Source organism: Chaetodon trifascialis, chromosome 19 (genome assembly GCF_039877785.1).
Source record: "Chaetodon trifascialis isolate fChaTrf1 chromosome 19, fChaTrf1.hap1, whole genome shotgun sequence".
Lineage (NCBI taxonomy): Eukaryota > Metazoa > Chordata > Actinopteri > Chaetodontiformes > Chaetodontidae > Chaetodon > Chaetodon trifascialis.
Window position 1 is genome coordinate 11,692,696 of NC_092074.1, and position 27,531 is coordinate 11,720,226.

At 43.2% G+C, this 27,531-nt stretch overlaps 1 protein-coding gene across 1 annotated transcript in view; it reads right to left on the reverse strand.

Annotated features, from left to right (window-relative positions):
- The window catches only part of eya4 (EYA transcriptional coactivator and phosphatase 4), a 38,099-nt gene extending 23,706 nt beyond the window's left edge, over positions 1 to 14,393 (reverse strand). The window contains exon 1 of the mRNA XM_070987429.1: positions 14,349 to 14,393. Coding sequence (XP_070843530.1) covers positions 14,349 to 14,381 — 33 coding nt within the window. The 5' untranslated portion in view covers positions 14,382 to 14,393. The remainder of the gene's footprint in view (positions 1 to 14,348) is intronic.
- Positions 14,394 to 27,531: the final 13,138 nt, after the last annotated feature.

The following is a 27,531-nucleotide window of genomic DNA, read 5'->3' on the forward strand; positions in this document are numbered from 1 at the left end:
CTCTAAAACAGTTACAGTGCTGTCACAATAATCTACTTACCTTTTTTTGAATACTGCACCAATTCAGCCATTAATTAATGTTAAATCAAATATTAAATAGTAATTTTTATCTTTTCAGGACATAAAGAAGCATGTATTAAATAATAATAATAATAATAATAATAATAATAATAATAAATTACTGATTATAGAAAAGGCTACAACTGAGTGAAAAAAAAAAGGATTAATGAGAGCATGAAAACACACACTCAGAGTTAGAGATGCGTTCTTACCTCAGGGTGTAATCAGGTCAGTTAGCAGTCCCGTATTTCCACAGAGCATTACACAGCTGTACGATCCACTAGCTTCCCCTCACACACAGCCTCACTGGGCTCGCACACAAACAGAAGCACGCACACACTCCTCCAACACGATCGCACTTGGGCTTGTCTCTGTCTACCTGCCTCTCACTCTGGACTCCAGGTGTCACGTTTTTCTTGCTTTTGCTCTACAGGAGAAAATTCGCTCTTTTCCTCTTTCTCTTGGTGTCTGTCGCCTTCACCCCGAGCAAACATGAAGCGGCTGCAGATGAGACGCAAACTGCACTTTTCTCTCTGTGTCTTAGGTCAATCCCTGCACAGCTCCCGTCTTCCTCCACTCTAGTAATGGGGAACATTTCACTCGTCCTGTTTCCCTCCTCCTCTGCCTCCTCCTCCTCTTTTACTCTTCTCCTCCTCCCCCTCTTCTCTCTCTCTCTCTCTCTCTCTCTCTCTCTCTCTCTCTCTCTCTCTCTCTCTCTCTCTCTCTCTCGCTCTCTCTCTCTTGGCTGTCACTCACAACAGACTCACTCAAGCTTGCATTTAAAGCCAGAAAGAACTTTTTGAAGTGGAACAGATGTACCCGTTTTGTGTGTAGGTCCATTTTTAAATATAGACACAAATAAACTGAATTCCGCGCTGCAACCAGCCCGTGTACGAGAATATAATTAAGAATTCCTGAAAACTCGGAGGCCCTCAAATGAAAAACATCCGTGCGTGTGACTCTTTGCTGGAGTGAATCCCGCTGATGGTTGCTCAAGCACAGGGTTGCCCAACGTGTGGCCCGTGGACCAGAGTTGGCTTGCTATGAGGTTCGATTTGGCCCTCAGATGTTTATAGTGGGAAAAACAATAACATAATAACTCTTTAGGCTGTTTTTTTGTGTACGATCCCTTATTGTTAATTATTTTTCATTGGCTGAGCGCAGTGGGCAGAGTGACGTTTTGGCCAGTGTGCAGGGTTTACTGGCCATCTCTGCAGCCAGTGTTTGGTTTGTCCATTTTGGGCTCCTGTAGAAACATGGCAGCACAACATGGTGGACTTTACTGAAGAGGACCTGCTCCTTCTGTAGATATAAAGAGCTCATCCTAAGCAAACAAAATCACAAAAACTTCAGGTGATTACAAACTAAAGAAAACAATAGATCCCCCTAAATCTTTAGGGAGCTTGAGATCCTCATACAATTTAAAAAATTATAAAATAATAATAATGGTGCATGGTTCACCATTAAGTTTCAGTTTTGGCCATCCAGGGGAAAAAATCTGAATACCCCTGCTCCATCGCGATTACTTCCATGAAGCTACGGCGGTGAATGGAAACATGCTGTGGATGTAACATCAGTGTCTTGCTGTGCAGTAGAAAGTACATACCAGACCATAAACTTCACACCATGCAGTTGACCCCCCCTCCTTCCACACACACACACCCTCCCCCATCTCACCCACACATGTCCACCTGAGCACACACACTCAGTCCGTGTTAATTGGAACCACACTGGCTGCACGTGTGTGTCATATGTGAAGTGTAGCTGGGGCGGAGGGGCCGGGTATGAACTAGGTGGACTCCCGGCTGCCTCGGTCTGAAGATGGCACTCTTTCGCTGTGGTCGCCAAGGTGTTACCAGGGGAGGCACACGCCCAAACACACACACACACACACGAGTCAGATGCAGAGAGGGAAAGATCACACGCACTTGTACACACACCAATGTCTGATCCATCTCATCAAAAATGGCAGTGTTTTCAATTGTGGTGCTCACAGATTTGACGCCCCAGCACCGTGAACAGTTTTCATTGGAACTACTTTCTGCCAAAGGAAAGTGCGAGTGAGTCAAGGCCAGACTGTGGCTGTTCCTGGAGATGATCTGAAGGCTCAAGTTCAGATCACTCAGACGTTCACGCTTACATTTTAGCATCTTCCTCAGTTAGGCTACTTGTCATTCCAAAAAGAAGCCCCACGTATATGGTTGGTATCTGACATCGGACTCTACTCACATCTGACCTCACTCTGAACTTAAACACGCGTCAGTTACCAGACAGAATCAGCGTCTTGCACAGGCTGCATTTGTTGTTCCAGACGTCAGCAAAGTTTGTGAGTAAATTCTGCTGATCTCAGTTCATCCTGCTGTTTTGAAGCACCGCTCTGGTATTCAGCTTGATGGTCACTGCACTGTCAAATGGCTGTGTAATTTGTACTGATTTGAATTTGGCCCAATTGTCAGTCTGACAGAAAGTCACTTAGGGAAAATATGAATCAGCAAAGATTTAAAGCAATATGTATTTCCTCTTCACATTAGCACTGCATCTTAGAAAATCCTAATTTGTTTTAATTGTATGAATATGGAGTCATTTCTATATTTAATTATGCATTGTTCAAAGCTGCAGGAGCATACTCCATAGTCCTGATCGACTTTTGCAAATGAGACCAGATGTATCTGCACGGCTAGACATCGCTATAATTAAATCTGATTTTTTAATTTGGGTGAACTGACCCTTTAACAGCACGCAGACCGGTTTGAATTTTACTGTACATCTACAAGGCAACAGAAAACAGCTGAGAAGGGTGCCGAATGCGTACGGGCCAAGAGACCAATTTGGAACGGGGCCACTGTCTCCAACTGTGCACCAGCCGCCTTTAGCACGGTCACCATGGTGACAGCATGCGGCCCCGTCCCACAGCATTTATCCCCCAGACCCCAATAAACACCCTGATTGATAGACTGTCGGTGGACCCGTGTGCATACATCAGTGCAAACGTCTGTTGAAAGTGTGTTCTCTGTGCATGCCGACATGCACTGGTGTGCGAGCGCTGGACGTCTGAGAGTGTATGTGGAGGACTAGCTGTCAGAACAGATTAGGGTGTTGCCGAAGCGCTTGACAACTCAAGCACTTTATTATTAGCCAGGCAGGACCCCATCAGGAGGGGGTCGTCCAAAAACATCCCCGATGAAATATTTTCACAGCAAGCGGAGAAGGGAGCAGGGGAGGTGTCCCAATACACGCCTGATGAAATACGAAAAAAAGGACAAAACAGCCCCCATGAGCGTGGCATGGGCACATGAACTGAGAAAAGGAAGCGGGTAGTATATTAGACAGCTAAATGACAGGACTCGGCTTTGGTTTTTGTTGACTTTAGGAGTGTTTTAAAAGTGTCTGGCGAAGGTGCCTCGCTCCCTTTTAAGAGGCCCTCGAGAGTGACTTTGTTCTTCAAGTGGAACAACAGCAGTTTATCTTCCTCTCAGCAGACAGTAACAGAGACAGGCTCTGCTCCTCTTCGTCTCCCCCGTCTTCTTGTTCTTTTCTTTCATTTTGTAGTGAGACTTTTTTCATAAGCTCCTTAGATATTTTTGCATTTTCTTTCTGCAGACTTGCATTTAAACAATCATATTCATATGAGTGTTTTTAATCACTTTATATCTATGTTTTAATTTTAATAAGTATAATTAATTAAATCTGAGTTTAAAGGAATAGTCTGACATTTTAGGAAATACACTCAATTCCTTTCTTACAAACAGACGACTAGATCAGCACCTCATGTCTGTAATAATTAGGAAGCTAAAGATTAACTGGGCTCATCTTCGGTGGCTTAATTTAGCATAAAGACTGGAAACAAAAGGAAAAAGCTAGCCTAGCTCTAAATCTCACTAATGCATTCTATATTGTTTGTTTAAGTATAAGTAGAGCCAGGCTAGCCATTTACCCCTGTTTCCAGTCTTTGTGTTAAGCTAAGTTAACCTCCTGCTACTGTAGGTGTAGCTTCATATTTATCGTACAGACATTAGAATGGTGTTGATCACACATACGCCTATTTCCCAAAACACTGAAAAATTCCTTTAATATTATTGAAAAAACAAAACAAAACAAAACAAACGTAGGCCTAGCTAACAGGATTCCTAGAGGAACACACACACACACACACACACACACACACACACACACACACACACACACACACACACACACACACACACACACACACACACACACCTGTGCAACGTGATCATTCGACCATCCCTGTCTCTGACATTGGCCCATGTGTGTCGACCACAAAACACACTCATGAAGGATGTTACTCACCACACAAACACAACCTCCATCTCTACCTATCCTCCACATTCTCTCTCTCTTTCATACACACACACACACACACACACACACACACACACACACACACACAGTCTCACACATTTACCTGTCTCCTGCTCAAAGCTCTCTGCTCTCCCCATTTGTATGAGTGGTTATCGGTGTGGTAACTCTATCCCCTTCCTTTCATGTAAAATACATTGTGCTGAGCCTCCTCCCTCCCTCCCCACCTTACTCCCTCCACCACTCCTCCTACAACCCCCAGTTCCCCCAGCCTGGGGAGGTGTAAAACTATCCCTTTCTTTATACCTCTAAAAATGCCCCTTTTTCAGGTGTAGTAGGAAGCTATAAAGGAAAAAAAAGAAGAGAGGGAGTGAAAGGGAAGAACAGGGTGAGTCTGTGGAGCAGGGTGGAGGAGGAGGGGGAGGAGGAGGTGTTTGGGTGAAAAGGTACTCTCCAAAAACATCTCTCTCTCTGGCTAGGCGTACCTCTCTTTACCTGCCTCGACTCACATGAATTTGCCAAGAGCAGCCTAATGTAGCGAGCAGTGTGAAGGACCCAAAAATGGAAGTGTAATCACACAGTTTCTGCAAAGTATCGCATGTCTTTGAACCTGTCTTCAAATCACCCAGGACAGAAAAAAAAAGACGAAAACAGAGCTAAAACTAGACGATGGCCTCTTCGTTGAACCCCCAAGACAAGACAAATAACATGGGAAATGAGAGGACAACACGCAGTATGGTCACTTCAAGCTATCCAGCACAGAGACGTCACAGAGAGGAGTTACAGCGAATCTAAAAAGGCTTACTGGGTGTGTAAGGAACACACACACTGATTTCACAGATAACACAGAAATAACATGATTTTGTAGCATAAATTGCACCTTTTAATGCACATTTTAAAGTGCATCTGTGACTTCTTATACATTCAAACTGAGTCAAAATGTCTTCAATCAAACCAGGTTAAATGAATTTTATTCTATTTTCCATCCATCCATTATCTATACCGCCTATCCCTTTCGGGGTTGCGGGGGACTGGAGCCTATCCCAGCTACAATGGGCGAGAGGCGGGGTACACCCTGAACCGGTCGCCAGCCGATTGCAGGGCCTTTATTCTATTTTCACAAATGTTTTTCACATTTTTCAGTGAACGAGCTATCATTATTATAGTTCAAAAGGGAAAACAGTTGAAGTTATCTGTATTATGCTAGATGCAACAACAACTGCAAAGCGATTCTAAACAAGTGGTGTTTGTCATCTGAGATTAAAAACAGAAAACCTGGATGTCTTACACCAACTTTCTTGGTATGGAGGATGGATGACGCGTCTTGGCCAGGCACAGGGGAAAAGGCTTCTGGCCCTACATTAAGGAACAAAGTTTTGTTTTGACATCAATCAGCTGTGAAATCGGTGCTGATCTGAACTGTGTCAGGACGGGTTTGGGTTCTGAATGGGTCCGGGTCCCTGTTTTCAAATAATAGACAAATCTGGTTGCGGGTTGTACATTTCCAGGTCCTTTTGGACCCTTGAAGACCTCTAAATGAAATCATCTGTAAAAATAATGTCTCTATGTTTTTATCTCTGTGTGACTTAGGGTAGTCAGTGCACTTTACTAATTTTAAAATGCCAAAGATTATTTTATTTAATCAACTTAGTGAATACATATGTTTTGGGAGGAGAACAGCGACTACGGCTGCTCTTCATCCTCCACGCCGACCTGGTGGTCTTCGTATCTGCTATTTAAATTGGCTCCTCATTGTCTCAGAGAGTGAGGGGATCACAGACATGATTTAATGCAGCTTTGCTCAATGGAGACAAATGAAAAGTCACTGATGGATGTGTGTGTGTGTGTGTGTGTGTGTGTGTGTGTGTGTGTGTGTGTTTGTGTGCGTGCATGTGTGCGCTCAGGCTGGTTCTGCGCTGTTAATTGTGAAGCGTTTGGCCTCGACTGCCCCTGCTCAGCTAATCTGATGAGAGTGATTAAAAAAACAACTGGAAGAAACCTAAACCAGTCCATGGCTGACCAGACACACACACACACACACACACACACACACACACACACACACACACACACACGCAATCAATCACGTATCTATAGCATTTTATAGATAAAATCATTGATATGGATACAATTATTAATCAATGAACTGAAAATCAGCAACTCTAAATAATTGATTGAGTGACTCAACACATGACTCCATGCAGTATATAGGATATAATATTACAGATCTGTCCTCACTCTGAACTATACCTTGGCTTGATTTAGAAACATAGGAGGAGGAGAATAGAAGAAGAAGAAAAAGAAGAAGTTTCAATTTGACTGAATGATTAACTGGTGCAGCCATTAATAATGAAGAGCTGGAATAAGAATATGTATATATATTTATATGATACCATAATAAAGTGCAGACTAAGATGATTTTTAACAAACTTAAAGCTTCTTCAGGTGAAATACAATTGGAAGAAAGGAAATTAAAGGTTTAACAAATACTTGAAAAGCATCCACTGATATTTATATGTTCTGATGAAATGAGAATAAAGTGAGTGGACTAGAACAGTAAGAACTTCTCACTGCTGCTGTGTGAGACCTGGAGAAATACAACACCACCCTCCTGCACCCCCACCCACCTACCCTTCCTCATCCCCAACCCAACCGCAGCTACCGCACCCCCCGCTCAGTCCCCATACCGCAAACCGTGCCCCTCCGGACCTACTAACCCACCCCCCCGAGCACCTCCACATGCAAACCGTGAAGCTAAATCAATGACAAGTGTGTGTGTGTGTGTGTGTGTGTGTGTGTGTGTGTGTGTGTGTGTGTGTGTGTGTGTGTGTGTGTGTGTGTGTGTGTGTGTGTGTGTCGGGAAAGAGAGCAAAGAACTGGAAAGCAAAAAAGTGCAGATGCAAGTGTTTGTGTTTAAGACAGAGAGTCTAATTCAAAGAGAGCCTGAGTGTCCGTGGTGGTCATAACCGTAGAGTGTGTGTGTGTGTGTGTGTGCGTGTTTGTGATCCTGTGTGTGTAAGTGCGTGTCTGTGGCAGCAGCAGCAGCATCAATAATTAAAGCTAATCTCATTAGGCCTCAGATCCCTTTCAGACGCTTTTAATTAAATGATGAATGGCCTCCCAGCTGCCTGTTAAATAATGCTGCTCATGACATCACAGTGTGTGTGTATGTGTGTGCGCGTACGTGTGTGTGAGAGGCACAACATAAGGTAGATATCCTTAAAAAAAAAAAAGGCTAACGGAGAGGCATTCAGCAGACTGATAGGTATGCTCTAACACACACACACACACACACACACACACACACACACACACACACACACACACACACACACACGGGCCATCTGCTCTCAGATTCAATATGCAGCTGATTATTAGAAGTTACTGCTGCCCTCCGCGCCGAGGAGAGTGAACAGGAGTTAAATGTCTCAAAAGTCGCAAGCTGTTCCATCAAACCAGCCCTTGAAACACTTCATATCATCTTCCTAATAAAATCACTCACAATACCATATGTCGGCGAAGACGGAAGGCACATTGAGGGAGAGGAGGATGTGCGTCAGTGTGAAAAAGGGGCAGAGGGACGGGCAGGGAGTCCAAAAAAGGGACAGCGGAGAGCTTGGGGGTGTGAGAAGGCGAAAGATAAATGAAGACAAAGAGACGCAGATTGGAGAATGAGAGCAACAGGTAAAGCAGGGGACAGGTAAGGGTGCCAAGGCGCCCCAGGCTCCAGACAGCATGGACCTGGCTATGAGAACACCCATAATCCTTTCTGTTTCTCATCCCCCTCTACTCTCTCCATCCCTCCCTCCCTCCGCCGTCCACCTCCCCGCCGCCCCCCTGGCTCTCGGGCTGGCTCTGTATCGGATTGCTGACTTCACAATAGGCCCTGAATCATCACTCTAGCCGGAGAGACAGAGGGAGAGACGAGGAGGCGGGCAGGCCTGCGGAGAAAGACAAGGTGGGACAGACAGGAAGACAGACAGAAAGAATCAAGGACAGGGAAGGTAAAATGTGTCTCTCCGGGCATCAAGGCTCAATAGATGCCGCTCAAACACGATCCAGTTGGACAAATTTGAAATGAAAATGCAGATTTGAAATGATCTCAGTGAGAGTGGAAAGCTCACAGCTTTGTTTGTTCGACTGATTAAAATCAGTTAATTAGTCATCAACAATTTTGATAATCTATTTTTTTAATGTACGAATGCCAAATATTTTGGTGAGGATGTGCTGCTTTTCTGTGTTTTATATCAGTGAAAATGAATTGTTTTTTAAGTTGATGCGCAGACAAAAACAGGCATCTTGAGGAAAAAAGGGATAGCTGCAGGCTTAGTGTGGAGCATCAGGTCAGGACAGAGACCCGGGTCACAGCTCATCTGGCCTCGGCGACCCCTCTGTTACCTCTCTGACTCGATGCCGCAGAGAGAGAAATACAATCTCCCAGCAGAGCAGCAGAGGAAGTTCTCGCGGCAGGCAGGGCCGGCAGGTTCCTCCGTAACCAAAGCACAATTGTTGCAATTTCATTTCCTTCCCAGCAAAATGAGGAAATATGCTCCTTTTTTTGTTTAACCAATGGCAGATGAGCGTTTGGCCAGAAAACCAGGCCGAACAAACGGTGGGCTGTGCTATCGAGGGCTCTATTTATGGAAGTTGCTGGAAACAAAGAGTAAAATTTTGTTGTACTTCGCCCAGGACTTCTGTGCATGTCGTGTAATTTTCAGTTTGAACTCACTGTCGTTACTGCGATTGTCTCTCTAAGAATCGACTCAGTGGAGAGAAACATCTGGCAACAATGTGATTTCCCCTCTGAAGACTTTGAGTAATCAATAAAGTAAGGAATCTTGGCATGAAATGTTGTGCCCTGATTGACGTCCATTAAACAAGCATGGCCACAATATGAGACCGTCTCCACTCAGATGACCTCAGCCGTCCCACACCACAGAGAGTATATGTGTATAACAGAGAAAGAAACACCTACACACACACTCTCTCACACAGACACGCACAGCAGACACTCAAGCACACATATCATGTGGTTTCCTGTCTGGTGCGTTCCTCGTGAAAGCCCACGCCGGTTGCTCTGGGTTTCTAGATGGATTCTCCAGTCTGTTTGGGGGGTTTGACTCTGTCAGACTGTGATTGGCTCACAGGCCGTCTGTGACCTGCTCACCTCACACCTAGCCGGCTTTCCCTGGCCGGCCAGACTCTCAACTCTCTCATACAGTATATGAGTTATAAATTATCTGAACCGAGGCAAGAACTGAACAGACAGATGTTTCGGTTGTGTCAAGCTTCTTAAATAAAAGTAATGTCAAAACAAAGAGGCTGTAGGAGTTTCCATTTTTCACGTGAAAGCAGGATCCCTTATCCATTTGAGCTGATTTAACCCAGTTTGCAAAAGTCAGCATAGTTCTTGACACTGTGAATATTCAAAACACTGAAGAAATAGAAAGGACATGATGGGGAAAACATGTTAAGGAGAGTTAGATGAGAGGATCAATACATTCTCATGGCTGCTTGATAAATATTACAAGCAGCTTATCTTAGCTTAGCTTAAGGACAGGAAGCCAGGCTCTGTCCAAAGTTAATAAATCTGCCCACAAAGACCTGTAGAGCTCACTAATTAACATGTTATGTCTCATCTGCACAAAAAGTGTAAAAATGTAAAACTGTGTCTTATATTCCAGACTTTTTCTTGGCTGCAGGTAGTGACTTGATCAATAAGCTGTAGAGTGGCAATTGGCTCATTTTGCTGCGTTTGGAGAGAGACGGGCTGAGCCAACCCACTGCTGGCTGAAGCTTTATTTTTAAAAGACGGATAAGACAGTGGCACTAATGGTCTCATATAACTGGGAATCCACATTAAAAGCCAGATGTAAGCGACACGTAAGCACTATTCAAAGCGTTCCATCCATTCAAACCGCAGCGACTCGGACCTCGGTCCGGCCGTCTCTGTCCTCAGAAAGCGCCGTCCTGTCAGCAGCAGCTCAAACTGTCCTCACCAGGCTGACTGACAGCAGAAACTACAGGACAGGAACAGTTCCACGTAGGCCCCACGGGACGGAGCCGCGTTGCTTTTATGTATTGATTTTAGTGAAGCTCCCAGTGTCCCTCACTGTGCATTGACCACATAGATAAATAAGCTGAGAGCAGACATACAGTGAGACACATGTGCGATATAAAGAGCCAGAGGAAAAAAAATATGCATGGCGGTCAGTGTGGATTGACAAATTTGATAACATGGGAGTGCATGGGAGACAGGCGGTGCACGGAGGTCAAAAATGCTTCTAAAAACGCGCTCGACATGGATTGGCCATCACTCTTGTACCATAACTACCAGAGTTATTTGCACACTCTACATTTTACTACCTTTTTTATCTTCTCTTTGACTTCCTCCTTTGCTGTAGTTATCAACCAAAATTCAATCAACAATACTTTTACACAACTGTAGGTGTCCTGCATATTTTCCTCCCTCTGGACAGCTCAGACCGAGGTAACCAGAAGACCAAACGACAGACTCTCTCTGCAACACTCAGCTGTCAACTAAACATAAATCTTACAAGAATCACTGTACACTAAGCTGAAATTGAAGTGCACCTCGGTGCCACAACTAGGATGCCAGCCTACTAGGAGGATGCCAGGGGGTAGCTGTTACACTCCACACTCCTGTGATCTGTCCACATGCCTTGTCGCCGGGCAGATTTGGAAATGACTGTGTATGACGCCAATGCAATCTTGGCAATCAGGGTTGGGCCGCGCTCGTATTTAGCTACTGCTGCTGCATGTAAGTTTGTGTGAATGTGTCTGTATGGGGTTGTAGGGGTGAAAGAGGGGTGCAACCTGACCCCTTTCCTCCTCTAAGTTGGTCTCTCTCGCTCCCTTTTTCTGTCCCACACACACACACACATGCGCACACACACACACACGCACACACACACACAGAGACTGGGACAGCTGCCATACTCGGGGCCTCTCCCAGCGCACCAGAGGAAAAGGCAACGGCTAAAAGAACCTTTTTTCCCCTCTTTTTTCATCCTCCCTCATCTCTCTCACTTTTTCTTCTGATGGCCATACATTTAAATCCTGCATGCCCCCCCTCCCTGGTCTCTCACTGCCTCCTCCACTAGCCAGCAGAGCGGAGACTTCAATCAGGCCTCTGTCAGATCAAGAGCCATTGAGGGACTGTGTGCGTTTGTGTGTGGACTCTCATCTTTGCTAAATATCTGCTTAATGCCTCTGCAAATCCATACTTAGGATTTAATTAAACTCGTAATAACGCATTTGATCCAATCATTGCTGTCTCTCTATCATCATTCCACAGAGCATCATTCAAAAAAAAAAAAAAAAAAAAACAGTTATCACCTTTTTCTCCAAAGCTAAACAAGTATGTGACAACAGGTGGAGTGAGACACTTAAACAGGCTAAAAGTAGCATTACGGGCTAACCACTGTTGGCCCTGCCTCAGGCTCCTTCCAGCCCTCCCTGAGGACCCCAGACGGCAGGCTGGCCCTCGGCAGGCGGGCGGCCAGAGAGGACGCCTGACCATAACCCAGATGACGCGCGATGGATGTGGTGGGAAAAGGGAGGGACGGTGGAGGGGGGGGGGGGGGGGGGGGACTTTAAAGGGTAGAGGGGAGGGGTGGGGGTATCAGGTATCGACAGACAACTCCCCGAAACTTTGTGTGTGAGGTCTGCGCTGTTTTCTTAGTCACCCGAGACACGCCTATTTCAATAAGGCAGAGCGGGGAGAGAATTAGCCACTTTCAGTATAAATATCAAACAAGAGGAAAACATTCAGGCAAAGTGAATTACAATTATATAATAAAGGTAACAAATGCAAACCTTCACTTTCAATTCAAGTTCGGTCGAATCTGTGAAAGCTGTCGTGGTTGCTTACAATCTGAGGCTATCAAAGGGAGACGATCAGCACATACCTGCAAATGAGCTAAAAGGCTGTCTGACGAAACAGAGCAGGAGGACATGTCCACTGTGTGCAACACTGACACTGACATGAATATCAAACTGCATTTGGTTATTGGCTGCATGACAGAGCTGCAATCATAAACTGATTGATCAATTAGTGGATTGGATTCACTGCTTTCCCATTCTCAGGTGTGACTGTTATTCGGCTTTCTTCATTTTCTACCATTTCAACTAAATCTCTTTTAGTTTTAGATGTTTGGTGGGACAGAACAAGACATCTGAATAGGTTAGCATGGACTTTGGGAACATGCGACAAGCATTTTTCGCTATTTTCTGACATTTCAGAGACAGAACGTTTCATCAAGAAAACAATCAACAGATGAATTGATAATGAAAATAATTGTATGTTTGCAGCCCTACAAGACAGTAAAGAGAGCGTTTCTGCTCAGTCAGCATCTCTGCTTTATTTATGATATTTTCTTACCTCATCCCCCTTCCCTGCAGCCATTTACAAACAGTTAGAGTATGTCCTCCCCATTGCTATCAAAGCAGGCTGACTAAATACCAGAAACACTTCTCCGTTTCATGTAATGCAATCCAACATCACCACCAACTACAACTTCCAAAATGACCATAAAGTGAATCTCTAAGACATTTTTAACAAGAACTGAACATTATAACCTCATGACGTTAGCATTTATTGCTGGGCTGTTGCTTTTAGACTGCATTCGTTTTAGCTAGGTGTCCTTAATAAGCTGAATGTACATCATAAACTAGTTACCCCAGATTTCAGCACACTGGTGATACAAAAATAAACGCACAACAACAAAACAATTCAGCTTCTTTCTATCAAAACAAGGTAAAGCCCAAACCTCTCCAGAAGTCAAATCTCAGCTCTATAAGCCTATTTTCTCGATGTGATACGATAAAAATCTCTGTCCTTGCTCTGAGGTCTCATTTCCAACCTGAACAATTAATCAATGCCTTTGAGTCGCAGCTCAAATTCACATTATAAATGATATCACTGCCCTATTTAAAGCAGGTGAAGTAATTGTGGAATATGGACATCAATATTTGATATTTGGATGGCAGCAAGACAAGATGGATGCTCCTCTTTCTGTCTTTCGTTCTTTCTTTCTGTTTTGCGTCCTTCCTCTTTCCGTGCGTGTTTTTGTCGTGTGCATGTGCTGTATGTGTGAGTGACAGTGCTCCGCCGGGGTCGGCCCCGTAATCTAAACCCCGGGCGAGTCTGACAGAGCAACACAAAAAGTGGGGGAAAAACAACATAGTTCATGTGCTCTGTCCCACTTTGCGCTATTATTACTGTGGAGGCTGGCAGGTCAGAGGGAGAGTGAGGGAGAGAGAACCAAGCTTGATGGAGGAGGAGGAGGAGGAGGAGGAGGAGATGAAATTACACCTGTTCTGGTGGCTGACTAACGACTTTGAAATGCGAGTGGATCTCGCTCGCCGCCAAAATCATTTTCCCAACAATACAGCCTGATCTTTAAACAAGCAGAACTGGGACGCTGCGCTGACGTGACGCAGAGACGGCCTGCTGTGCTGAGACACTAACAAACCCTCAGGCTAGGTGCGTGTGTGTGTGTGTGTGTGTGTGTGTGTGTGTGTGTGAGTGTGTGAGTGAGTGAGTGAGTGATTGTGGTCTAAAAACACTGTAGAAATAAAAAAATTAACCTACTTTCTAAATTAAGTTTACTGCTGTATTACAGCTGTATTACATACAAAGCTACACTCACAAACACACAGACACACACACACACACATGCACACACACACGCACAGTTCCTAAATTATTGTCTGTCCAGCATTGTTTCTAATGAAGTCTCATTCACTCTGACTGCTGCCATATGGTTACTGTACGCTCACTGAGCCACATCTGCTGTGGGTTAGGACACACACACACACACACACACACACACACACACGCATCTCCAGTGCACCCATACCTCAGGCTTGTGTGGTCGATACAAGGTAAACTCACCCACACACACACACACACACTCTCATGCATACAGTAGCGTTTGACTCACCATCTGTTCGCTGAGGTCCTGTGAGGCCTCCATGGCTTCTTGGGTTGTGTGATCCACCACACACACACTTGAGGGGCAAAAAACAGAAAATAAAACGCGGGTCAATGAAAGACTCACCTTTTTTTATTTACCTGTGCACAAGATTAATGGTAAGTCATCACCTGAGCTGACATTTTCCTGTAAGCTGCTGGATCTTTGGGGGGTTTGATTGCCAAATTTAATCAGTTCACACTGTGGATGAAACCGTCCACCATAATGTGTTCATCTCTTTTTTTTTTTTTTTCTCATATCTACATGCATCTGTCGGTTAGACCTTCTGTCAGTGTGTTTATGTGTGAGCAACAGGAGACTGAAGGAGGGAAGCGGCAGCGTTAACTTCAGCATATCATCTTCAGTCGAGGGTGAAGCGGAGAGATAATTGCAGAAGTAAATATCAACAATGAAAATGGAGAAGTGTAAATGATACGCCTGCTTGGCTGGCTCTGGACCACAGACACAGTGGCTGGCTAGCACACGAAGACAGTGAGTGACCCTATTAATACTAGACAGGAGACAGGTTGGCGCAGGAGTGTGGAGTGGTGGAGAAGCCGAGGTGATAGCCCATAACTCCAGCGAGATTAAATGCTGCTATCAGAAAAACTGAGACATTACATTCTGTCCTTGTCCCTTTTTTTTTTTTTTTTTTTTTGGCCACCGTCACGTGGAGGGTGATGCTGCAACGAAAGGCCAGAAGAGAGAGAAACAATGCCAGCATCCCAACAGGGTGGCACAAAATGGCTGCTCTGTGCTACGCTGTGCAAAGGCCGTCAGAAGAAGCTTGAACAAAAGAGTGGGCGGCAAAGGCACGCACGCACATGCAAACACAAAAGTCCTTCCCTGTCATTAGATCTGTGGTTCCCAGCAAGTGTGGTGAGGAGTGCCACTGAACCATTTCCAACTAATTCTCCCCATGAAAAAAACTGTATTTTTTTTAAACATTGTTAATGCATTTGCTATTAAATTTCCACTAAGTGACTATTTTTCTGCACCCACACCTTGAGCCAGTGCATTCAGCTGGCTGAGTGAGGGTTTATAGCAGAGCGAGCACCTGAGCGGTGTGCATGTGGAGAGATGTGAGGGAACTTCATCTAAAATGTGCCCCAAACCAAAACCATGGATGAACCTGAAGTTAGAGCAATGCAAGACTTTGCAGTTTGTGCAGTGTGTGTGTGCATGTGTGCGTGCGCGCTCATGCACTGTGGACTTGTCTGCCTCGATCCTTTAAACTAACTGGCATCCTTTTAATTTTTCATAGCGTTCAGCTCCTCCTCGCCTGAAACCGAAGACAATAATGCGTCTCTCAGGTGAATTGATTTGTGCCCAAAGCCTCCCTCCACCCCCCCTCCCCCCACCCCCTCTCTTTTTCTCTCCCTCTCTCTCTCTCACCTTTGTGGAGGACAGAATAAGCCTTCTATCTGTTTGCATTTCACTCTCCCCTTCATGATTTGCTCCGCTTTAGCACAGAAAATGGACAGTAAACTCACATAAAGTATCATTGGTGAGGGTTTTAGGGCATTAAAGTGCCACATTTAGAATATATTCAACACTGTGTATCACAGTTTAAATAGCTTTTGCATGCTTTAATGTTTAAACTGATGCATTGAATTATTCTTAGACTTTATTAATTGCTGCTGACCAGCTCTTCCAGTCTGTTATATTCCACCACACATGAATGCCTCACGGCCCTGCACCAGCAGTAGTTACCTGACACTGCACAGGGAATCAATAATGCCTGCCATTTCCTTCAGCGTCCCAGAAGAGAGAATTATATTCCACTCTATGGCTATTGACAGCGACATAAGAAACACATATGAGACGGCGGAGGATTAGAAAGTGGAGCACGCAGCTACACTGCGGTAATTTCACGCCATAAAAGCCGAGGAGAGGAGAATGTCGAACAAACCGCAGGCTGCCGCTGGCTGGAGAGCTTGGAGTGAAAAGTCAAATATTCACTAAGAGTCAAATTGACTGAGCGATCTTTCTGACGCACAGATCGATTTTTTTTTTTTTTACACACAAAAAAAAGTTCAGAATTTTCTTTTATCTCTCTCACATCTGTACTTCTGATTTAAACGCCCCCACAATGAACACACGCCGTTTTTATTCATATTATATTATTCAACTGTAAAAAAAAAAAAAAAAAAGATCACGTGAAAAATGTCACATGGGTTGAATTTTATCAAAACTGCAGCTTCATATTTTCAGAAAAAAGGCCAACATCATTTAAAAATTTACAAAGTCAAAGGCGTGAGGCTCTTTCTGTGTTATTATTGGCTGCACAATGCTAAATTTAATTCTCATTAAATGTTATAAGTGCTGCCTTTTTTCAGTCTCATATTAAACTTATTCAAATACGGTGTTTCAGATAATTGAGCAATAGAGATAAAAATAAAAAGACCCCCCCCCCCCCCCACACACACACACAAACACACAAATACACAAATCTAAAGGCTCTATCCAAAATATATTCTTAAAAATATTACATGAATACGACATAAAAATACAGAAGTTACTGACACGAAAAGCAACCAATCATAAACATATTCTGTACAAAAAAACAAAAAACAAAAAAACGTTTTAATTAATAATTTGATTTCATTTGTTCTATGAGAGAGTGAGCGGACAATCCCAGCAGCTTCATGCTACTGACTATTTCAGATGAATTGCGTAATACGGCCTTTGTTGGAAGAGGAAGAGCTGCTACTTAATTGAGGAAAATTTGATGGAAAAAAAAGAGGGGGGCAAGACCAATGATGTATTTTCAGCCTCCATGTGTGCTGGACTTCATCATCTCCCCAAATCTCCACAAAGCGACTCCCGTCCTTCCATGCCCTGCGCATTAATGCGCGCTGGTTAAGTGTGAGTCCTTCATGTGAAATCTAATCTGTATGGATTACGGCGCACTGTGGCCTATCAGATTTTGAGTCGGCGCGTAACCTGTCATGTTGTTAGGGGCCGGCCAATAGCCCGGGGCCATTCAAGCCCCGCGAGCCCGGCCGTGGTATAAGATTCCCATTTCCTACATATCAAATATAAACACAAACTCCACGTGGGATGAGAGGAGAGATGGGGGGGAAGCCGTGGACACACGCGGGGGGGATGCTGGCAGACTAAATTCCTCCATGCGTGATGAAATCTGGATCAAAAGGTGGAGATTCACCTTCAGTCAGAGATCTTCAGATGGAAAATAAGATCATTCTGCTTCAAAGTAAAATCTGACATCCTAACATCAGATTTACAGGAATGGGGCTGATTAAATTCATGTTCAGCTGCTGCTAAATTGTGTCTGTGTCGGTGCGTGAGAGGTGAAGTCTTTGCCTGGATAAAAGAAATTTAAGAGGAGAAAACGAGATGAAGCTTGGACACCAACGCAAATATTACGATCACCTCCTCTGACAGACGCATTAAAGTGCGTGCGACTGCCTTAAAACAACAATTCACACAAACACACAATAAAAAAAAAAAGAAGAAAAAAATAATTTCTGAAAATTAAAGCGGATATTTTTGGTTGTTCTGGGACACATCATGTTAAATAAGGTGTGATCTGAGGAGGATATGCTTCTTTTATCATTTAAGAACACATGGAGTCACTCAGACTGAATCCAAGTCAGTCACTGATAGAAAAGTTTCATCCCGCGACTGACCTGAGTCCACGCGCGCATCTCAAACTGTGTGTGAAGAGAGAAATAAAGCCTTCATACCTGCGTTAGAATCAGATTCGTCCCAGCAAGAAATCAGCTCCCAGATTTCCTTCACTTCTTGCAGGCGCTCATAATCAGCTGCAGTGTGGTCGCCGCACAGCTCTCCCTGCTGTTTGCAGGCTGTCACTGACCGGATCAAAACACTTCAGCCACTGCTGGCCATAACCAGCAAGAGTCCAAAAAAACAAGCTCGAGGAGCCGCTCACGCCCGATCAAAGTCATTCACAAACCCAAAGCCAGGTCCCGGCTCTCACTTTTGGTGACCCGACGGCTCACTGCTGCGGGAAACACCATTATTTTCAGTCCGCGTCCAACTTGGAGCTCCAGGCTGTTCACAGGCAAATAGACTCAACTTCATTATTGAAAAGCGTGCCGCTGCGCATGCGCCCAGCTGCCATGCTCACACTATTGGGCAAGTGTCCAAAGGACTAATGGGGTTCAGAGGGGAGGGAGGGGATACCAAAATGACATTCTTATTAATAGTTTGGCCCAAATGACGGGCTCACAGTTTTATTTATCCCAACAGAGCAAAAACAGCATGCACCCACTGACCAGCCTGCATCTATCTATCTATCTATCTATCTATCTATCTATCTATCTATCTATCTATCTATCTATCTATCTATCTATCTATCTATCTATCTATCTATCTATCTATCTATCTATCTAAAATATTAAGAATGAAAAAAGCGTTTCAATCAAGCAGGTTTTTGTTCATTCGCCCTTTTTAAAGCACATATTCTATTTTATATAACTCTTCAAATGCATGTCAGCTTTATTCCTCTTATTTTGTTTGTTATTTCAAAGCCTCCAACATGTCAAGAATAGCCTAACATTAATAATGAGGAAGCTGTACTGTATGTGCATTGATTTTTCATTTTTGTTTGGCCTAAAACAGTCAAACTCTTTGTTGTTTACTTCTTATAAAATCCTCATTAGCTTCTGCTCTTTCTGGATTTTGTTAATATGCACAAATATACATGGGGCAAGATTTATACATCATCTGTTATTAAATATTATATATAAATATAATACTGAAGTTTAAGATAAAACTGAGCCTCACTGAACTGGCACATAATCCAATGACAGACAGAAGACTAGAAGATATGTGTTTACATTACAACATATGACCTAAAATACATTTTACTTGCAGTTCGAAGCTTTTTGGATTAGTAATGTATTTGATATAAGTTGCTAAAATGCTCCAAGCTTTGAGTAGAATATACGCTGATGCTTTTTGCTATTGTATATAAGCTGTGCTGCAAAGATGACCAGAAAAGTTGGTTTTCCTAATAAACAACAGCATACTTGAGTGAAGTCTTGTCAAATGTAAGAATCAGAATCACATTATGTCATTTGGGTGATCTGAGCCTTCAACACAGCGGACACACACTATATTTCTCCCAGACATAGGCAGCTTCTGAAAATAGTTCTACCACTGAAATATACAGCAATACGCATATCAGAGCAGACATGAGGGCAGAAATAGAAAATCACACAGACAGACGGGAGGGAAAACACTGAGCTGGTTAATCTGTATACAGTTATAGACAGAGAAATGGAGAACAATAAAAGCCAGAAAACATGCTGGGTGTACGAAACATAATAACAAACATAAATCTTGTGAGAGTACAGTCAGACGGCACTGTTCCACAGTGGCCCCAGAAAGATGACAGATTTGGCCCGGGAGTGAAGTTTATTTGAAAAATCGAATGTTTGTTATGGCTTATGGATTCTGAGACCGTTGGATCCCGCTGGCCTCGGACCAGCGCTCTTTTACCATGCTGTCATTTATTTGGGATGATGATGTCAGCAGCCTCTCTGACTGATCCCTGATTGTTGGTTTAGAGATCCTGCTGACATTCACACACACACATATACACACAATACACTCAAACGCATCTTAGGCTGCCTCCTTTCTCCTGCTTTTCTGTTCCACTCATGCACACAAATGCAATTTGTTTGTACAAATCAAAAGGCTTCTTGGTAATATCATGTAGAACGAAAAGAGCCAAAGTTCCCCTGGCATCACACACACAAACACTGAAGAAAAAAAAAAGGTTTGTTCTTTGTGGCATTGGCTGGCACATCAGCTGGCAGAGAGAAAGAGAAACATACTGGCAAAGCACAAGTGAAAAAGGGGGAGCCGAGTGAAAAGGAGGCTGTCATATTCATTTTCTTACCTCAGTGCAGTGTTTACCCTCCCTCCTTTGATTTCTCTAGCCGCTCGTTTTCTTTTTCCGTGTGTCTGTTTTATTGGGGACTGGAGATTATGCCAGCTGCGGCTGCACAGAAACATGCATGCAGTATTAGCCACACATCAGTGGCTGGACTCAGCATTTGTCAGTTATTATAGGAGCAAGAAGATCTGGCAACCGCTGTGGCATTATACAAGAAGTCCTTTAAATTTAAGGATAAAATATATTTGGTTAGCTTCAGGTACAGAAGCAGTTGGCTAGGTTTAAAGCTTGAAATAAGCTATTAAGGTTAAGGAATTGTTGTGGTTTGGGTTAAAATCACTACTCTGTTCAGGTTAGTAGAGCTTGGTTGTCATGGTTCCAATAATAAACATGTGGACAAGTTTCAGGGTGGATTGTGGTCATGCTCTTGAAAAACCGACATTGACTGTTGGATGGAAACTGTAAACAAACAGCGGTCTCCTGTGTTTGTCCCATGTTTCTTTGGCAGCGATAAGAGCACAATCCCTATCTGGCTTCCCACCATGTTAGAGGTTTTCTTGCTGTTGGCTCTGATGGGACATAAAATTAAAGCGGTGATCAGCTTTAAGATAATACTGATGACTTCTCATGTAAAAAATCTGGGCATTTTTGCAGTCCAACTTACCACCAATGAGAAATGATTGTCTCATTTGCCATGCATTAGTGGAAAGTGAAACAGTCTACTAACGCTATATCTTCTAATGGAAATAAATAGTTGCTTTTTATTTCTAATAAAAGGTGGGATTTTTTTGCATCACTTCAAGTGTCAACATGTAGCAGCCATCACAGACAGTGTGTCAGAAGTCTCTCCTGTGTCAGCTTTCGTGACATACATACAGTGATTTCCATTTGCTGCACTGGGTAGAAGGTGACAAAAGACAGGCTATCTGTTCATCAGCTGGAACAGAATCACTTTGCATTGCACAGCTGCCTTTGGACCCTGAGACGGGATGCAAGTGAAATTAGGGAGGGATGCAGATCCCACACAGATCTGAGGCCTGGTTTGCCATCCTGCAGGATGTTTTTAGCTATTTATTGCACGGAATTGCACAGAATAAGCTCTGTAAAGTCATATGATACAATGCGTGGTAGGCATGACATCACATGATGACTGACGTGTGTGTGTGTGTGTGTGTGTGTTTTGGCATGACACGGGGAGGGTCGAATTCAAACACTTGGCATGACCTGCGGACAGGCATGGCATGGCAAACAGTGGCCTGACGCCAAGAGATAGCGAGTGAGAGAATAATAATCAATGTATTCATGAACCACATTGACAGGTTGTTGTCTTCATCGCACCAGCCAGCTAAAATTGCTTTTTCCATAAAGTTACTGTTTGAAGAATGAGTCAATATTAACTCCATACCACTACGACTCTACTCTGACTCTTTCCATGTCCACAATAACACAGAGCACATCTTTAACACGTCACACTGTGCCAGGATTTTTCACCACTAATGACTGAGTTTAAAAAAAAAAAATCCTCCAATATGAATATATTTGACATCAGTCTCATGTTCATAAATGTGATATAACCCATGGTCTTCGGGGTCTTTATGATGGACTCAGACAGCACATCTGAAAACACATCCATCTGTTGTCTGTGCTGTAACCCAGTATAGGATAAACAGAGCTGTGTGAGGGTCCACTGTCTCACTGAGCCTTAACTCCTCCATAGCGCCGCAGATATTTGCACCTGTGTGATTCACTATTCTTATCCTAAATCTCTGGTACTTTTTCTATGAGGCTTCTTCATACAAATCCAATTTGACCATTGGCATAAACTATGTTTTTTTTTTTACATCCATACATATATACAGTATAGATACATAACACACACTTGCTTATTTACTTGTTTATTGTATATTGTAATTTACACTGAAAGCATTTGACTTAGCTTAATTTTCTTAAACTTTTTTGTAAAATAACCCAAATTCTTTATTTACGGTGAATGCTGTAGACACTGTGATAAATTACATGTATGTAAACAAATCTTTACCATGAGTGCTGCTTGGGGTCCATTACGCCGGCTCAGGTCCCACCCCTCTTTCATATAAATGCCCCAAACAACCAATGGGAGTCATTATTGCAGCATGAAGGATGTCCCTCTCTGGCTTCCCACCCCAGTGACAGTAAGTTTTTCTTGTATTTCAGTGTAGACAGCAAACTTTTACAAAACCATCCGAGAATGTTTATGTGGTCAGGAGGGTTAGGGGAATTTCAATAAGCAGATGAATTGACTTTCTGTCATAATATTGGTGTGTTTTTAAATCCTGTTTGACTCTTTCAGTAAGAATAAGGCCTTCCTCCCTCTCAGTGGCCTCAGGCCTGAACCCTGCTGCTCTGTGATTGACACATTCAGGCAGAATAAATTAAAACCTCAAGCTATGACAGAGCCCAAAATAGCAGGAAGCTGTCGCTGACCTGCAGTCTCTAGTGCCACATGTCAGCAAGCTTAAAAAACTTGGCAGAACATTCTGCACATAGGAAGCATATACAGGTGTTTGTGGTGTGTGTGTGTGTGTGTGGGAGAGAGAGTGTCTGTGAGTATTTACTGGAGTCAACATGTACTAGTACATGTTGATGCTTTAACTTTTACACCTGCAATGTCAGAAATTAATCCTACAGGTGGCCTTAAACTGAACCAGTGCATTGCTGTTTGCTACTTTACACTAAATCTACATACGAAAACCAATTTCAGCATGCTTAATTACACTGAAACCACTGTGGAATTTGAAGGCAGTGGCAGATGGATCTATTTTTTTAGCCAGCTGTTCTCTGGAGGGTGATGCTGGGGTGGGGGGCTAAGCCCCAAGATGTTTAGTGGCGTAGGACTGCGGGTTGCTTTGCCAAGTCACAGAGCTTCTGGTTCTTGCCAAGCAGGGGGTGGGTGAGAGAAAATGCCATTTAGCTGGCTGGTATTTATAGATATGTGAGGAACTTGTGCTCAGGCTGGGCCGAGGTGCTGACGACGTAAAACGAGAGGACGCTTCCAGAAGTCGAGTGTCAGGGCACACAGATAAAAATACCCGGTGAAAGATGGGGCTGGTCATTAGTGGCGCAGTCTGGCATGTGACATGGCAGCATTTCAGAGGTGATTTATGATTATTACTACAGCTAACCTATACCTCTCCCTTTCCTGCCCCTACCCTCCATCCCAAATTGGTTTGCCAAATGGAATGGCGCATGGGGTTTATTTCAGGGGCCAAGTGCACAGAAGAAAAGTCTGCTGGCATTTTAGACTTTGGCAAAGTGCCACGGTTGGTTTCAGATTTTTACCACAATATGGAAAGAAAAACAAAAGCGATATTAAATTAACCTCTTCTGGTGATTAAGATGGTGGTGTACGAGTTGAATGCATCCTACCTCGTGCTTCTATCAGCAAGACAAAGTTGCAAGTGTAAGGGTTATTTTCTATGAACACGTGCTAAAATGGTGCTGAATCGCAAGGCATGTGATATGACTTACTGCTGGAAATATCAATCTATCAAATAATTCTGCACAACAATTATGTTAGATGCAGACAGTGTGGTAAAGGGGGGAGTAATGAGCTCATTGCAGGCCGCTGCCTTCCCTAATTGCCGGAGCGAGCTGCCACAGGGAGGAACAAAGGAAACATTTAACACATCGTAAATTCCTGTAATGTCCTGCCGAGGAGCTGACGCTCCGGTTACACTTACAACTTTTTTTTTGCTGACTCTTTATCAGTGTCCAGTGGCAGAAAGAGACAAACATAATACAGTGAAAATATTGATTAGGCTTTTCCTGCATGTTCAGTTTCTTTGTGTGTGGCCTCTAATCACTGCAGTCAATTTATCCCTTTATTGTTCAGACGGTGAACAGGCTTGTAAAATAGCTCTGGAGCATCAGATGGACAGGCAGCGGTTTTAGTCTCAGGTGCTTCTAAGCGTCATGTGGAAAAGCTGTTTCAATTCCAAATTAAGACACTTAACTTTAAAAATCTTGACATATGCTCTTACAAAACGATTCCTGGCATTAACATGCAACCCCTTTCAGACATAATTGGAGCAATTTATCATGCAAAGAACATGACTGATGTTTTCTTCTCTTCATTTGAAATAGTGTACATTGAATATCAAGTCCAGATTTAGGCCTGTGTAGTGTTTCCTCGGACGGACGGGAGGGCTGTGCTGCTGAACACTGTTAATACACACAAACGCAACACGTCTCTCCAAGAGTCTGCAGAGAAGTGCTGCAGTGTCTCGCTGAATTCCTTCCCAGTTTTTTGTCCCTCAAGGCAAATGATGGAGCATATGCCTTACTCGGCGAGATGGTGATCAAGTGTGTGTGAGAGCAGTTGCGGGGAGAGACAGAAAGAGGGAGGGAGAGAGATTTTGTCCCACATTGAGCGTCCTCTGAGACTCCTCACTTGTGTGGAAGCACTATACAGCACAGTATGTGTGTCCCACATAGACGTGTACACTGTGTGTGTGAACACAACACGAACTGCATGTGTTTTTTACTTTTTTCTTTTTTTGGGGAGGGGGGCAGCAAAATTAGTTTACCATCAGCTGTGCTCTGGCTCTCATTTGGTCCCGGCCTCTGTCCAGTATTTCTTCCAGCTCCCTCCACCTAATGGTGGCTCAGGGCGGTTTTACTGCACCACCCTGGGGAGGCTACTGTGGCCAGATTCAGAGCACTTGGCTTTATGTGGATTGAATGTTTTATGGTTATGGACATAATATTTAAGTATAGGAACAGTCTCACAAAAACCCTCCCCCGCACCACTATCCCCAGCCCTAATAATTACACCAGCATAGGAAGGGAAAGTGGGAAAAATTTGTAAACTGTATGAGACATTATCTCCTCTGTGAGAGATATAGACAGACTGTCAGGTTTTCACACAAACTCAACCACAGAACCCCCCCCCCCCAAAAAAACAAGTTTTAAACAGAAAATGCAAACATGCAAAACAACAAAATGACATTGTATCAAATGTCAGAACAGAAAGGTGTAAAAGGTAATTCTATGATTTTAGTGCAGAAATGATAAAAATAATATCCTACAATTAAGCTCTCATCTATATTGAGACTTAATTGGAGCTGCTTGTTGCACTCACATTGGATGTATTCATGCATTTCTTGCAGAGACAAGATTGAGGCCAGATCAGCAAATTTAAAAAAGTGAAGTTTTCTCCTTTAAAGTCTGTGTGAGAAAAAAAAAAGACAGGGAGAGAGGAGCGACAGGGGGAAGGTAAAGAGCAGCCACATTAGCCGGCCGCATGGTGGTGTGTGCTGTCATGTTAAAACGGTTAGCCTTTGATGGCTATTGCTGCAGCGGTCAGGGGCCAAATCACTTGATTCGACTGACTGATTTTCAGTGCTGTGAGTTTGATGTATGTAGCTTATGTGTGAGCTTTAATGTGAACGCATGAGAGAGAAGGAGACACGTATGAGAGTACTGCAAAGAAAAAGATGCTGAAATTTAGTGAAGAATGAAGAAAGGTGATACAGTATGCATTACGCCTTTACTGGTTATCTCCTCAGACACCTCTGATATTATATCCTTGCATTGCAATGCTGTGTGAACAAGACAGTAAAAGGAACTTGCGAATGGCTAACTTGGTGCGTTCTCCAGCACTGTTTGGAAATTCTGTAGCCATGTGTTCCTGCAGGATATGTGATGTTACCGCCTGCATCCACTCCCACCGCTGAGCATTGGTGAGAGGTCTTACAAGAGCAGGAACTGAGATTCTGGTATTTCATGGGGACGCTTTCCAAATTCTGCGCCTGTTTTCCAGGAAAAATACCTGCTGGATCCAGTTTATTTTTAGCCTGTGAGTGTTCATAAACTGAAGAGTACTGTATGTACTGAGACAAAGACACCCTCTCCAGACCTCATGACTACCTGTAACTGTCAGAGACAGTCCAAACATAAATCGCTGTGATTGCAGTGAACTGGATTGATTTATTACCCGCAGTGGTTTCTTCCACTTTTTATCATGCTAAAATGGCAGTTTGCACTCCAGCTGTCAGGTAATACTACAAAATATATAAATGTGAACCATGGCCCTTTTCATATATACAGTACAGATGCGCTTCTGAAGAGAGCTGCGGAGCTTATTCGACAGGTGGAATCCTGGGAAAACTGTGATATACTGTATTTCTGGGAAGTAATACTTCAATCCTACAACTTAGATGTTTTATGATGTTCTTTTACTTTCTTTATTATTTTATTTATTTATTTTTACATAAAACCAATTGTTCTTAGATTGGAGACCTCTGGAAAATGTTCACCACACAACTACCAATACTGCCACTTAATTCCAAACTATATAATAATAGTAATAATAATAACAATAATAATCGTTATTATTATTATTATTATTATTATTATTATTATTATTATTATTATTATTATTATTATTATAGGCCATGAAGTGAGTGCAGTTAAAACAGCAAATATTGTATTTGCTCACTTAATATTGCTAATATTTGGCAATGCAGTTGTTGTGCCTTCAAATCATCAAACTGACTTAATATTGCCATTGAATTAATTATATATCACATTTCCATGTCCTCATACTGTCTCTCTTTTTAATTTTAACTGAACTAAGGACTCTAAATTGTCTGAACCTCACCTCCATGCCCCTTTAACTGGGGGAAATTAGAAATCAATGTTGTTTCCATTCAGTAAGAAAACTTGCACAGATGGAAAGAGTACTAGAATATTATATTTAAGCATCTTTGGGGGAATAAAATTACATTAAATTTCAATCCAACAACAGAAGTGGAACAACATCACGCCAACAAGCTGTGATGTCCAAACCTGCAGCCTGTGCACACCGCTGGTTATCAGTAAACTATATAAACTCTGCAGCAGCTACAAACACGTGCTGGTCTTTTTACACACCTTATAGCACACATACACTCAACACAATGCAGTGGTTGTTGACCGTAGTGGTTGTACATCACGTGTCTCATTGTCATTCTGTGAGCCTTACGCATCGCAACAACCTGCTCTTGGTTCAGCCAGTCCAGTTTTCAAACATTCTGAGCTGAATGAGGCTGCGCAGTCACATCTGTGACAGAAACTGTCGGAAAGGCCTCACATTACACACCTAACTTAAGGTGGACATTCATAAGTAATGTAGCAAATATGCGTGCATACAGTATACTGAGGAGGTACAGCAGATAACGGTGTTACTCAGTGCGCATGACGCGACAGACGCGCAGAAAAAAAAGAAAAAAGTACAACTCCTCC